This window comes from Atta colombica, unplaced genomic scaffold, assembly GCF_001594045.1.
Source record: "Atta colombica isolate Treedump-2 unplaced genomic scaffold, Acol1.0 scaffold58, whole genome shotgun sequence".
NCBI lineage: Eukaryota > Metazoa > Arthropoda > Insecta > Hymenoptera > Formicidae > Atta > Atta colombica.
This window is the reverse complement of record NW_017259548.1, coordinates 833,519-844,930: the sequence shown is the minus strand read 5'-3', so window position 1 is coordinate 844,930 and position 11,412 is coordinate 833,519. Positions and strand designations below refer to the sequence as shown.

The following is an 11,412-nucleotide window of genomic DNA, read 5'->3' as shown; positions in this document are numbered from 1 at the left end:
TATATATATATATATATATATACTCATTATATATATAATTAAATACTTTTTCCATGCAATACCTATATTTATACTTAAATACCTTTCAAACAATATTTGTTCCAATACACGACTATAACACTATCAATACTTACAGCAAGATCTTGAGCAGTATAGTCCAAAGGGGTGAGATACATGTATGGTATTCCAGTACCGCCTCCCACAGGCCCATCGGCGATGGAGACCAAATTTGCAACGGGAAAGCTTGGAATATCCTTTCTTGTGCTTATCGTCGCTACGGCCCCCCAATCTATCAATATATAGATCCATATAATACTGAATGCATAAATAGATACGTTAATGGTACATAAAGTGCTGAAACATTTTTATAAAACACATATCCCTTTTCTATTACAATTTTACAATAAATTACAATTTTAATCTTTTCAGATAGATTTGAAACATTTGTAATTTCTTTGTTTTCTTTGTTCTTTTCTGAAAATAATATTCTTATATTTACGACTGTACAACGACTGTAGAACAAGACAATAGAAGAAAAAAGTACATATAACATCATCATGTGTGTTTCAAAATACGTAATTTTAAAATCATGTACTGATTTGGAATCCGTTACGTGTTTTAATTTCATTAAGTAATTAAAGTTTGTATTTGACAGTGACTCAAGTTATTTATTAGTTGATACCAAATCAAATATGTCTGGCGTGAGGTCAAAATATCAGTATTCTGTTGAAATAAGCAGCAAATAGCTGTGTACGTATATATATTTCATCTACAAGATGCGTATGAGTGAAACGCGATAATTTAATATAATATGTTGCTTCAAGTATGTTTTTTATCTTACTTTTATTTTTCGATGATTATCTCGATTCGCATGATAAAACGATGCAAATCGTGTATGACAATTTGTATTCATTTACAATATATATTTACATATTTCATTAACTATATATATTTACATATTAAGTGAGATAGCGAATAAAAGCTATTTGCACGCGTTAATAAGAATATTTTAAACAGATTCCTCTCTTATAAACAGATATTTTATATTGCAATTATATTTATATATTGCAAAATTGTAGATGTAGAGTATATCAGCATATAATCTTTGTGTATGTGTGTGTTAATATATATTTTATTAAATATGTATTAGAATGTCAATTTATAATTCATAATGAATAAGCTTTTATACACCATTTTACATAATTATCAAACTTGAGTAAATTAATTATTATCTTTTAACAAAGTTAAGTTAAAGTTATTAGTCTATAAAATTAACTTAATTATTTTAAAAGTTGAACAAAAAAATTATTTAGTCAAAAATTTCATTAAGATTAAAAATTAGCTAAAAATGAAAATGTAATATTTTAAAATTAGATTAAAATCCAAATGATAAAACAATTTGGATTATCAAGTAAATTTAATATTATATTTGTTAAATAAGTTTACAAATAAGTAGTTAAAATCAAAATAGTTAATATAAATTAAAATTAACCAAGTTAAGTTAAAAATTGTTAACTTTTTAACTTTATTAACTTTTAACTACTCAATCTTGATTACTTTATTAAATAACTGTTATTTTATTAATGTGAAAACTTATTATTTAGTAGGTGCTAATGCTATCACATTGATTACCAGCTTGATTAACGATGTATCTTGCCATTACAGCCGGTGGTAAATTCTGTAATGTCTGAGTATTTCTCAGCTGAACTTCTTGATCATCGTCGAACTCAATTGAACGCTTCGAGAACTCGACAGATTTATATAACTCATCCTTTGTCTTACTCGTTTCAACGTTCTCTTGAATTTTGTTCCAGAATGTATCTTTCACTTCATTTAAATTGCGTGCTTCGCTCAGTAGAACGCATAGAGCGATGATGATCGCGATTCGCGACATCATGATATGCGCTATGTATATTTCACGATGCGTAAGCAAGACTATGCTCAGTACTATTTCTCTCTCAATTAAGGTAAGCTCGGGAGTAAGTGGTTAATGCTGACTGCGCGCGCTTTACAAACTTCGCAATTAATAACGAGACTAATGATAACTGATTTTTGCGACTTGCGCGGTGAGAACAATCGCGCGGATTCAACAAATCAGATTCGAGCGTAAGCTCGTATCATTGTCACGTACATTCAGCAAATTGCTATGTGACGTGACGAAGTTTGTGTGTGAAAAAGATATCTCTGAATTTAATCTCTTCATAATATCGCGTTGTATTTTTTTTAAGCTATCGATATCATGAAAAAGAATTAGACATATCGAGCAGAAATCGACTTCAGTCTACATTTGATGCGTCTGGATGTTATTTTCTCCGTTACGACTCGAGTCTTCGTGAAGTGGAATTCTCATGAATTTTTTAACTTTAGATATCATTATGGTTGATTATAAATTGATGACATTTCGTTGTTTTTCAGGAAAGATAAATGAATCATTCCCCCGACAGTTTCTAAAATAAAATTTTAGAAGATCGTTTGTGGTGCCTGGTTGTGGTGCAAGGTCGAAGAAACTGGTACGCCGGCCGCTGCGAGGCACTCTGCTCGATGTGGGTCGTCGTCTAACTGTTCTACGTACCGTTTCTCCGCCCCTGACTCTGTATATCCTTCGACAGCAGCAGCAACAGCGAACGGACACCTACACGATGATATCCGTGTACCCCACGCTATACATTACATCGTACGGTAATATTAGCGGCAATACGATCGTGATAGCACGCCCTTCTTATGCCTTCTTCATCAGAGAAAATCTCCCTCATCGTTATTGAAAATTTTTAGAAATTAATTGTCAATAATACACGCGAAATTTTTTATTACAGCTCTATAGGCTGAATATTTTGTTAAATTCAAATGCAAATATTCTCCCTATAGGCGCATAATATTAATTTAATATTTTAATTTAAGCATATTCTTAGAATATTAAATGTACATTTAGTATTCTAAGAATGTGTTGGAGAATGTGAATGGATATTTGCATTTGAATTTAATAAAATATTTTTATATTGTACTTTAAATAAAATATTTTTCTCTTGAGTCGTTCATATCTGGATTAATTTTCGTCACTTGTACGGGTACAGAAAAATTATTAAGTAATTATTCTTACGTATACTTTAACCTCTTTAGAAAATATTTGTAAGATTTTGTAAAAAAAAAAGAAAGGATAGAGACCATTATTTAATCAAATTCTCTTAGCAAATTCTCTTGCTTAATTATTATTTCAAAGAAAAGAAATGAGTAAAACACGAATGACCCGATCGTAACTTAATATTAAGAGTTCACCATTGTATATGATTTAATAAATAATTTTTAACGTTATAAAGATAAAGCTTTGTAAAAACATTTGATGGAAAGTGTATTGAAAAGCGTTCGTTCGTGTTATCTTCCGCCTTTTACGCATTTTTTAAATAAATGCAGATTTCCGTTATTTCCTTTTATCTTATTGAATATCACGCCGGGTTTTAGCTATCGCCTCTCTGTAATCATGCGCTTCCTCATTTCTTCTTTACCTTGCGAATGGTGTTCTCCTACTCTTTGGGTCATTTGGAGCGAGATCTTCCTCCACCGCGTGTCCTCTTGCCATCTCTTCGTCTTCTTGCTACCGTCCTGACGACAAGACTGTTCAGTCGTTATACGACCTTCATCCAGGGTTACGTTCTTTCTCGTGGCTCTGATTTATCGTTTTTTTATCCACGTTGATTGCATTCAGGAAGAAGCGATTTTTCATAAAATCACATATTTACGCACAAACTTACGCGATTGCTACGTTTAATTAAACATCAGATGTTACATCGAAAATCGTGTGTGGATAAATTAGTGAACAATCACAAAAGCAAGAATTGCGAGAAGCTGAAAGGTGGCCTCGACCCGTCCGTGACCTTATACTGTTCTTCCACGTAATCGAGGTATAATAACTTCTCTTTTGTGAAAAATTATTTGTTATATACAATTAATTTTAAAAGTTTCATACAATTAATAGTAAATTTCGTTTTTCGATGCAATATTTGTGCGATAGATTCATCAAGTGATTAAATCTAACAATAAAACTAATAGGGACCTGTAGAATCTTTCATTTGTACGTTAATGAATAATTTTTAATTCTATTTGAATTAAAGTTAAAATATTTAATAGATATTGTAACACAAGTTAAAAAAATCATTTAAAAAAAAGATATTAATTTGATAGTCTTGAAATTTATTTACATGCCTCATGAATAAGCCACACTAAATCGAAAACGAAATGATCATGTGCGAAAAACATGATTGTGATTCTAGAGGTTCGCGTGCGAAACTGAAATTACACAATTCGAGGACAAAACCCCGAAACAAAGTGGGTCATACTGACCAACATCATCTGGCGCGTCCTATTCACCATGTCAGAAAATATCGAGACACCGGGTCACGACCATGAACGTTGTTACAATCCGTGTTATGAATAGTGAACGGCATTAGATGATTTTAACGGGCGAATACATGTCACTATGCAACGTTATTCGACCTGGATATTAAGAATGAATTACACATTTTTCAAACTAATGAAAAAAATTACAGATTGTTCTAGATCGCATTTATAATAAAAGTAACTTGAATAAAAAATTATTTCAATTACAATAAGAAGTAATATTTTTTGCTTTAATGGAAACGTATTATAAATTACTTGTATAAAAATGTATTATAAAATAATGACAAAAATCTCAATTTTTTGTACGAGTATATTTTAAATAGTTTAAATATTTAAGATGATTAATATAAAGTTTCATTACAATGCAGAGATTAGTTATTCTGTAAATAAATAATATTTATTTATTTGTTTATTTACAAAACAATCTCTGTATCGTAATAAAACTTGCATAAAATATTTTGAATACTTAAAATACTTATACAAAAAAAATTGAGATTTTTATTTTTAAAATTTTACATATTATAGTAATAAAAAATAACAAAATAAATAAATCATAAAAATGCATTGTTGAATAAAAATAGAATGTTATAAACATAGAATGTTATGTTTTGTATGTATATATAGTTTATTTAAAATATAAATAAAGCATAAAGTATTAAGCTATTTATGTAAAAATTGGTGTAATACATTCTTAAAACTATATGCTAATAAAATGATAGATTATCGGATCCGTAAAAATTAGAAGGAAAACAAAACAGATTCGTACGGAAAACGTGTAGAAAGAGAAAAGAAAAAGACGGTTCGACAAGGAAGACAAGGAGAAAAGTTACTAAAACCCGTTATACATTGAACGGAATTCCACTTGACGTAATAGTCTACTGTCTTATACAAATTTATCGTCTATGTTGACGTGCGAATTTGCATTTATCCCATATATAAATCCTTACCAAATTCGCGCATGAATTTACCGTCTATTTATCTTACTCGCAATCGATCAAATGGAACTTGTTTTAGAATAATGGCCTTATATTTATAATTAAAGTCTCATTTGGCATTACTATATTACACCGTAAGACACATAACGCGCAGTACAGTAATATTTCTGGAATCATTCACAGCTTATTATATATCTAACAAACTAAGCTATGACTACACTGTAGTACACATGTTCCATAGATAAACGTGTGTAAGTGGGACATAAATTTAATGTTTAATCATACTGGATGTAGGTCGTATGTTTTTTTTTTAATGCATTTCTTTTTACTGATGTGAAATGCAAAACCCGCATTTGAAATTGAGATAAGAATTACCGTCGCTTAAATATTAGTATGACGCGAAAAGCTGGCGTGAGAAAATAAGAATAAATTAATAAAAAGGAAAGCTTACAGATTAAATACTATTGCACAGATATTGTGAACTATTTATCATCGGATTAATCATAAGCACGATTGTCTAGGCATCATATGTGAGAGATGCGGAGACGCCTGTGGATGCTCCTCGTCCTTCTGGTATGTGTGTCAGGTGAATACCTGATGGGCGGCCACTTGGATAACAATGCGGGGTCAACGACTCGGTCCGGTAAAATCGACAGCTCTTCCGTGTTGGGACGTAAAACACGTCTGGACGACCTTGACCTGGATCTCGTTGCGGCAGAGAGCACCGTTGCTGTTGGCACTGAGATTTCAACCGGCGTCGACGGTGTTCCACGTTACCATATCCCGCCTTTCGCCTTCAATGGTGGCAAACCGTTCTCTCTGGAAAAAGATCCGATAACCGGTAAAATCGATTTCGAGAAGGCACCGCCTGTCAAAGCTCTTAACTACACTGGTCGTTATCGCGAGCGAGAAGACAAAGAGAGCAAAGATGGTGATGATAACAGGGGTGCTGAGGGGAGTGTGTACGCAAAACAGGAAAAGATAAGGAACAAAGATAGGAACGGCCCGAATGAGATCACGCCTAACTTTCACGATTTTCTCAATTTACCCGTTCATTATTCTTCGGACAAATATGGAAATGATAAGTATCCGTTGATCTCGAACTCGTACGCGAATACGAAGGTACAGAGTGGCACCAACAGTTACAGCACATACAATCATAGACATTCGGAGAGCGATCTATATGTACATCCTGTCAAAAGCTATCCAGCGACAAAAACGAGCACATACAGAACTACGACTGTCAACGATCTTAAAACGAAAGAGACGAGCACTACGAGTCCTTCAACGACTTTCGCATCACCGACAAACTCTGCGCTTTCTACCTCAACCAAAGCACCCGTTGTAACTACGTGGAAACCGTTCAATACTGCGATCATATTTCACCCAATCGACCGTTTTGAAGCGGAAAATGAGAAGAATCTTTTACCAATAGAAAAGCTGCATGTTTCTATTCACACGGGATCTCATCGAAATTCAAGCGATATTTCGACAAAATCTCCAAATGAAGGGACAACGGATAAGGCGCCGGTCACTAGTCGTTACAAGGATCAGTCGAATCTTGACAATTTGGTAGTAGCCCACGAAACGAAACCGCAAAATGAAGAACATAAAGAGTCGTATGATATTTATGAGTCAAACGGTGAAAGTGCTGACAACAATGAAGACAACTATTCCTATTTATGGTTAGATTTATTAAAGGAAGATGACACGTCGACACCATCTACGACTACTTCCAGTACAACGACGCCGATGACAACTGTAAGCACGACATCGACGGTTCCCAAGTCATCAGCAGAAATCACGACATTGACTACGGTTGCGCCTTTGCGTTCCGTATCTTCGACGCTATCCACGATCCAAAAAGACGTACCTGCGAACAAACCATTGCAATTCCCAATAGTATCGCACCATCCGATTAGTTCATCGTCGCCCTTCAACAGATATAGACCGAATCCGATAATCAAATTTAATGATGAACCAAACAGAATAGGAGCGCCAGTGATAGAAAGCACAAGTAACATCGTGATACCTCCGGATCAAAATACAGTGTCCTTTGTTCTGGGAAATCGCCAGAACGTCGATGGTGGTTATTATTCGGTCGGAACAGCCATTGGAGAAAATCTTTACGGTGGCTCGTCCGAAACCAATATATTCTGGCCACTTCGTAATGATCCACACAATCCCTCAAAGGAAGTCAAACACGAGCACTTGCCTATTTCCGTTACCGAATTGAATCCTGAACGCGTTACGCAGAAGTGGTCCAGTCCTAGTCCTTTGAAAAGCAGCAATGAAATTAGTCCGACAAGACCTCAAAGTCCTCTTCTTGCTGTCACGGTAATTCAAGATACGAAGAACGCAAGCAAGGATTCCGGCTACGTAATTTTCCCGGAAGAAGAACAAACGAAGAACAAAAATACATTGAAAGAGGAGCATACTGTGATCATAAATGAAGCGGATGGCAGCGTTCACGAGTTACCGCCTAAAATAACATTGACAACGTCAACATCAATGAACAAAACGAAGTTCAATCCTCCCGCGAACGTCATCGAAAATATGCCACAGCTCGCTGAGGATCTGATGCCACCCGCAGAGAGCACTAAACCGCCGTCAAATTATTATTATTACCAGTTTGAGCCGCCGAGACCGAATCAGGTGAGGCCACAGAGATTACCCTTGCCGCCGCGTATCAAGCCGCATCTGGGTCCAGTACCTCCAATGGATATGGGAATAAGGAAACGTCCATATCCGGCGGATACAAAGCTGCCTAACATTTTACCCCAGTTCCGACCTAATGCGAAAGCGTCGCATGGTCATCGTAGTCCGGATGTAATAGGAACGATGGCGGCCGGACAAAGTGTACCCACGAGGATCAGACAACCATTGCCGGTTCATCCGTCACGAAGACCTCTGCCGCTACCACCACTCTCGCATCTTCAGCGTTTGAATCCACCACCGCCACCGATTCACGCGGTCAAACTAGCCTTCACGCCGAAAGTGGACGGTGCCATCCTATCTCACGAGATGGACCCGACGATACGAAGGCTCCGTCCCCCGATTCTGCCTGGGATACCTAATTCCATATCGCGCCTGGAGGAGAACGCGTCGTCGAATAGATTGCTTCCTCATGGTGATGATGGCGAGGGCGGTGAAAGCAGAAATGAGGATCGGAGTAAGAGCGAAATTGCGGACGAACGCGAAAGTGAGCGTCCGGAAAAATATCCGGAAGAACCGCCAATGACTCCGCCTAGACCGCCGTTATTTCCAAAACGTAGAACGGCGGATCCACCACGCGTCACAACCCTGCAGATGATACAGCATCATGGTGAATTTGGCGACGAAGGTGATGAGGTTCAACTGACGCAACCCGTGGAACCTGTGCTCGCGCACGAAGCGGAACGCAGAAAATCGGACAATCACGATCCGTCAGAAATACCAGAACAACCCGTGTACGTGGTGTACCCGGTCAACACCGCGGTCAACATACACTCGGACGATTCCAATGAGAAAGACGGCAGCGTCGTCGTGGGTACACGAGGCCCTCAGCGACCGTTACCACCTGATACTCTACTGCAAAACGAACAGGATGATACGCATACCGTTTACAGTGGTAGACCAGTTGCTTTAGACTTCCCTTATCCGCTAGAACGGCCCGATCCATCGTCCGTCTTTCCCGTCGGCATGAAGGAGACACCCGTCCTGATACCCAGCGAACAGCGACAGCAGGCTTCCGCCGCGATCGCGAATGAGCGAGAGAACGAGAAAAACGATGCGGTGAATGTGATTCCATATTTACAGGACTTTTCACCGTATCGAAAGAAGAATGATGCGGCGATCTCTGTAACATTACATCGTATACCATCGATCGCGACATCGTCGTCGAGCTTGATATCAACCACGTCGACCTCGACGCCGATCGCTTACGTTTACACACCGACGTACGCGCCACATCCGGCACATCTTGACAAAGGATTCGATGTCGATGATGATGCTGCCGCAAGCATCGACGCGAAGCAAACAGAGCTACTGCCTTCGCAGCAGCCGTCCAGCTCTTCCAGCTCAGCACCGGCACCGCAAAACTTCATGGCTCCTTTCGTGGCTAGTATGAGCGCCGAAACGCCCAGCAAGAATGGTTGGAGTGTCGTCGTCGTCGAACCACCCGCAGGAGTGGAGAAGAAATCGGATAGTGGTACCGCCGAGGAGAAACTTGCCGATTCGGAGAACGATACGCAGACCGAGAGGAATGAGTTCGATGCTGATAATTTTAAGCCGCAGCTCTTCGGTGGTTTTAAGCCGCTCTACGAGTTTCCTACGGAGGATGTGGAGCGTCACGACGTCGCCGATATGGACACCGAGACAAACATGCCCAGGCACTCCAAAAAAATGTTGCCTGTACCTGATAGAGGATAATTTTTAAAGAATATCGGCCACTTCATTTCTTTTCTCTTGAGTTTTGCTCTCGGACATTTCGTTCGCACTCATTATTACTCTTCTCGCGTATATGTAAACGAAAACGTTGGCGAAAGCAAAAACGAAAGGGAAACGTATGCGCGTAGTAAAGAGAATGAAGAGCGAATGTCTCTGCGCGCTGCTCGATGAAAAGATTCTTCGCGATAGAATTAACTCGAACAGTAGAAGACTGTATTTTATTTTTATTTCGCTTAATATATAAGAACGTCGCGATATAAAATGATATATGATTTATGCAATGACTAGCATTTGTTAAGCTATGCTTAGCATTATCATCAGCTAAGTATTGAAATAGAAAATATTGATGCACGTATCGCTAAGTATATAAACTTATCGAAAGTATTAAAACGTTGAATAAAAATATAAGTTTTTTATGGACAATACTTTTTGTAATATTTATATTTATTGAGTATTCCCAATTATATACATAAAAAATCCAAAAATTAAACCTTACACTTTCTCACGTCATTTCTTGCTTAGGTTTGTTCGCGTCGCATGCTCCAACATGTTATAATATGCTCCTATCATAGCTCTTACTCATTCCAACGCGCTTGATAGAATGAGTAGGAGCGGTGATAGGAGCATATTGGAGCTTGCGACGCGAACAAACCTATTGTTACATCGCAAAATTTTATGTTTAAAAAAGTCAGTTATATATATTATTTACATATATATACATATAATGTATTCAGTATATTTTTATATAAAGACATTTTTTTCTTATACAAATGTGTATAAAAATTAAATAGTCTAAAATTATTCTGAATTTTTAGAAAGGAGAAGAGATAGGAAAAATTAATTTTTGGTATTTTTTTCTCTCTTGCAATTTTTTTTTCTATTACGTACTTATCATACAAGTCTTATATAAATTTTTATATAAATGCATACTTTTAGATTAAAAGCTTTCGTAACATACATTTTATCCAAACAGTCGGAGATCAAGCTTGAGAACGACTTCACCACTTTCGACTTCATGTAGCTTAATCCTCTTTTGAATTGGTCCGCAAGAATTTTTGCTGTCTCTTATTATGTCAGCCACTCTGATTTCAGCGCGGCCAAGAAACTCTACAGTAACATACAAAGTTGCGAACATAAGAAAAATTATGAAGTTTACCGATTTAGAAAATTAATTATTAATTTCTCATATATTTGTGTGAAATTATTTAATTTCCATACTAAAGACTTACCATCAGGACTGTAGTATCCTTTATCGAATACGGTGATGCAAAGGGTATCCTCGAACAAATCTTTGACTTGGAATTGCATCGACGCATCCCACAAAGGACAATCACTTCCGGATACAACACTCGTTCTTTCTTCTTGAGAACCCATAGATACTTTGCAGAATGCATTACACTTTCCTAGAAAAAAGAAAAAAAAAACCACTTATATATGCATGTGACCAGTCTGTTACTGTAAACAGCAAATTCTAATATACAAATATATACAGAGAATCATTTTAATTCTTCCAATCGATTTTTTCTAAGTTTAAAAATGCTTTAGACAAAATCTCAAAATCAAATAAGGTCATCATTTTTTTCCCCCTAGTAATTAAACAATTTTTGTCTGAAATTTTTGTCTGACATTTTCATCTTAAACTTAAAGATTTTGAAAA

General features: G+C 36.6%; 3 protein-coding genes across 4 annotated transcripts in view; 1 reads left to right on the top strand and 2 right to left on the bottom strand.

Annotated features, from left to right (window-relative positions):
• The window catches only part of LOC108692086 (protein CREG1), a 4,833-nt gene extending 2,843 nt beyond the window's left edge, over window positions 1–1,990 (bottom strand). Inside the window, exons 1-2 of the mRNA XM_018200203.1 lie at window positions 1,633–1,990; window positions 135–289 (exon numbers count right to left, since the gene is read on the bottom strand). Coding sequence (XP_018055692.1) covers window positions 135–289; window positions 1,633–1,897 — 420 coding nt within the window. The 5' untranslated portion in view covers window positions 1,898–1,990. The remainder of the gene's footprint in view (window positions 1–134; window positions 290–1,632) is intronic.
• A 172-nt stretch (window positions 1,991–2,162) lies between these two features.
• On the top strand, window positions 2,163–9,959 carry LOC108692085. The gene is made up of 2 exons (XM_018200202.1): window positions 2,163–2,679; window positions 5,849–9,959. Exon 2 carries the CDS (start codon window positions 5,865–5,867, stop codon window positions 9,735–9,737), a length of 3,873 nt encoding a protein of 1,290 aa, XP_018055691.1. The 5' UTR covers window positions 2,163–2,679; window positions 5,849–5,864; the 3' UTR covers window positions 9,738–9,959.
• The window catches only part of LOC108692084 (intersectin-1), a 23,009-nt gene continuing 17,664 nt past the window's right edge, over window positions 6,068–11,412 (bottom strand). Inside the window, exons 35-37 of one of the 2 annotated variants that reach the window (XM_018200199.1) lie at window positions 10,985–11,158; window positions 10,714–10,862; window positions 6,068–6,146 (exon numbers count right to left, since the gene is read on the bottom strand). In XM_018200199.1, the coding sequence (XP_018055688.1) occupies window positions 10,717–10,862; window positions 10,985–11,158 (320 nt within the window). In that variant the 3' untranslated portion in view covers window positions 6,068–6,146; window positions 10,714–10,716. Of the gene's footprint in view, window positions 6,147–9,486; window positions 9,724–10,713; window positions 10,863–10,984; window positions 11,159–11,412 lie in introns of those variants that run through there. The other variant, XM_018200201.1, reaches the window with a different exon arrangement.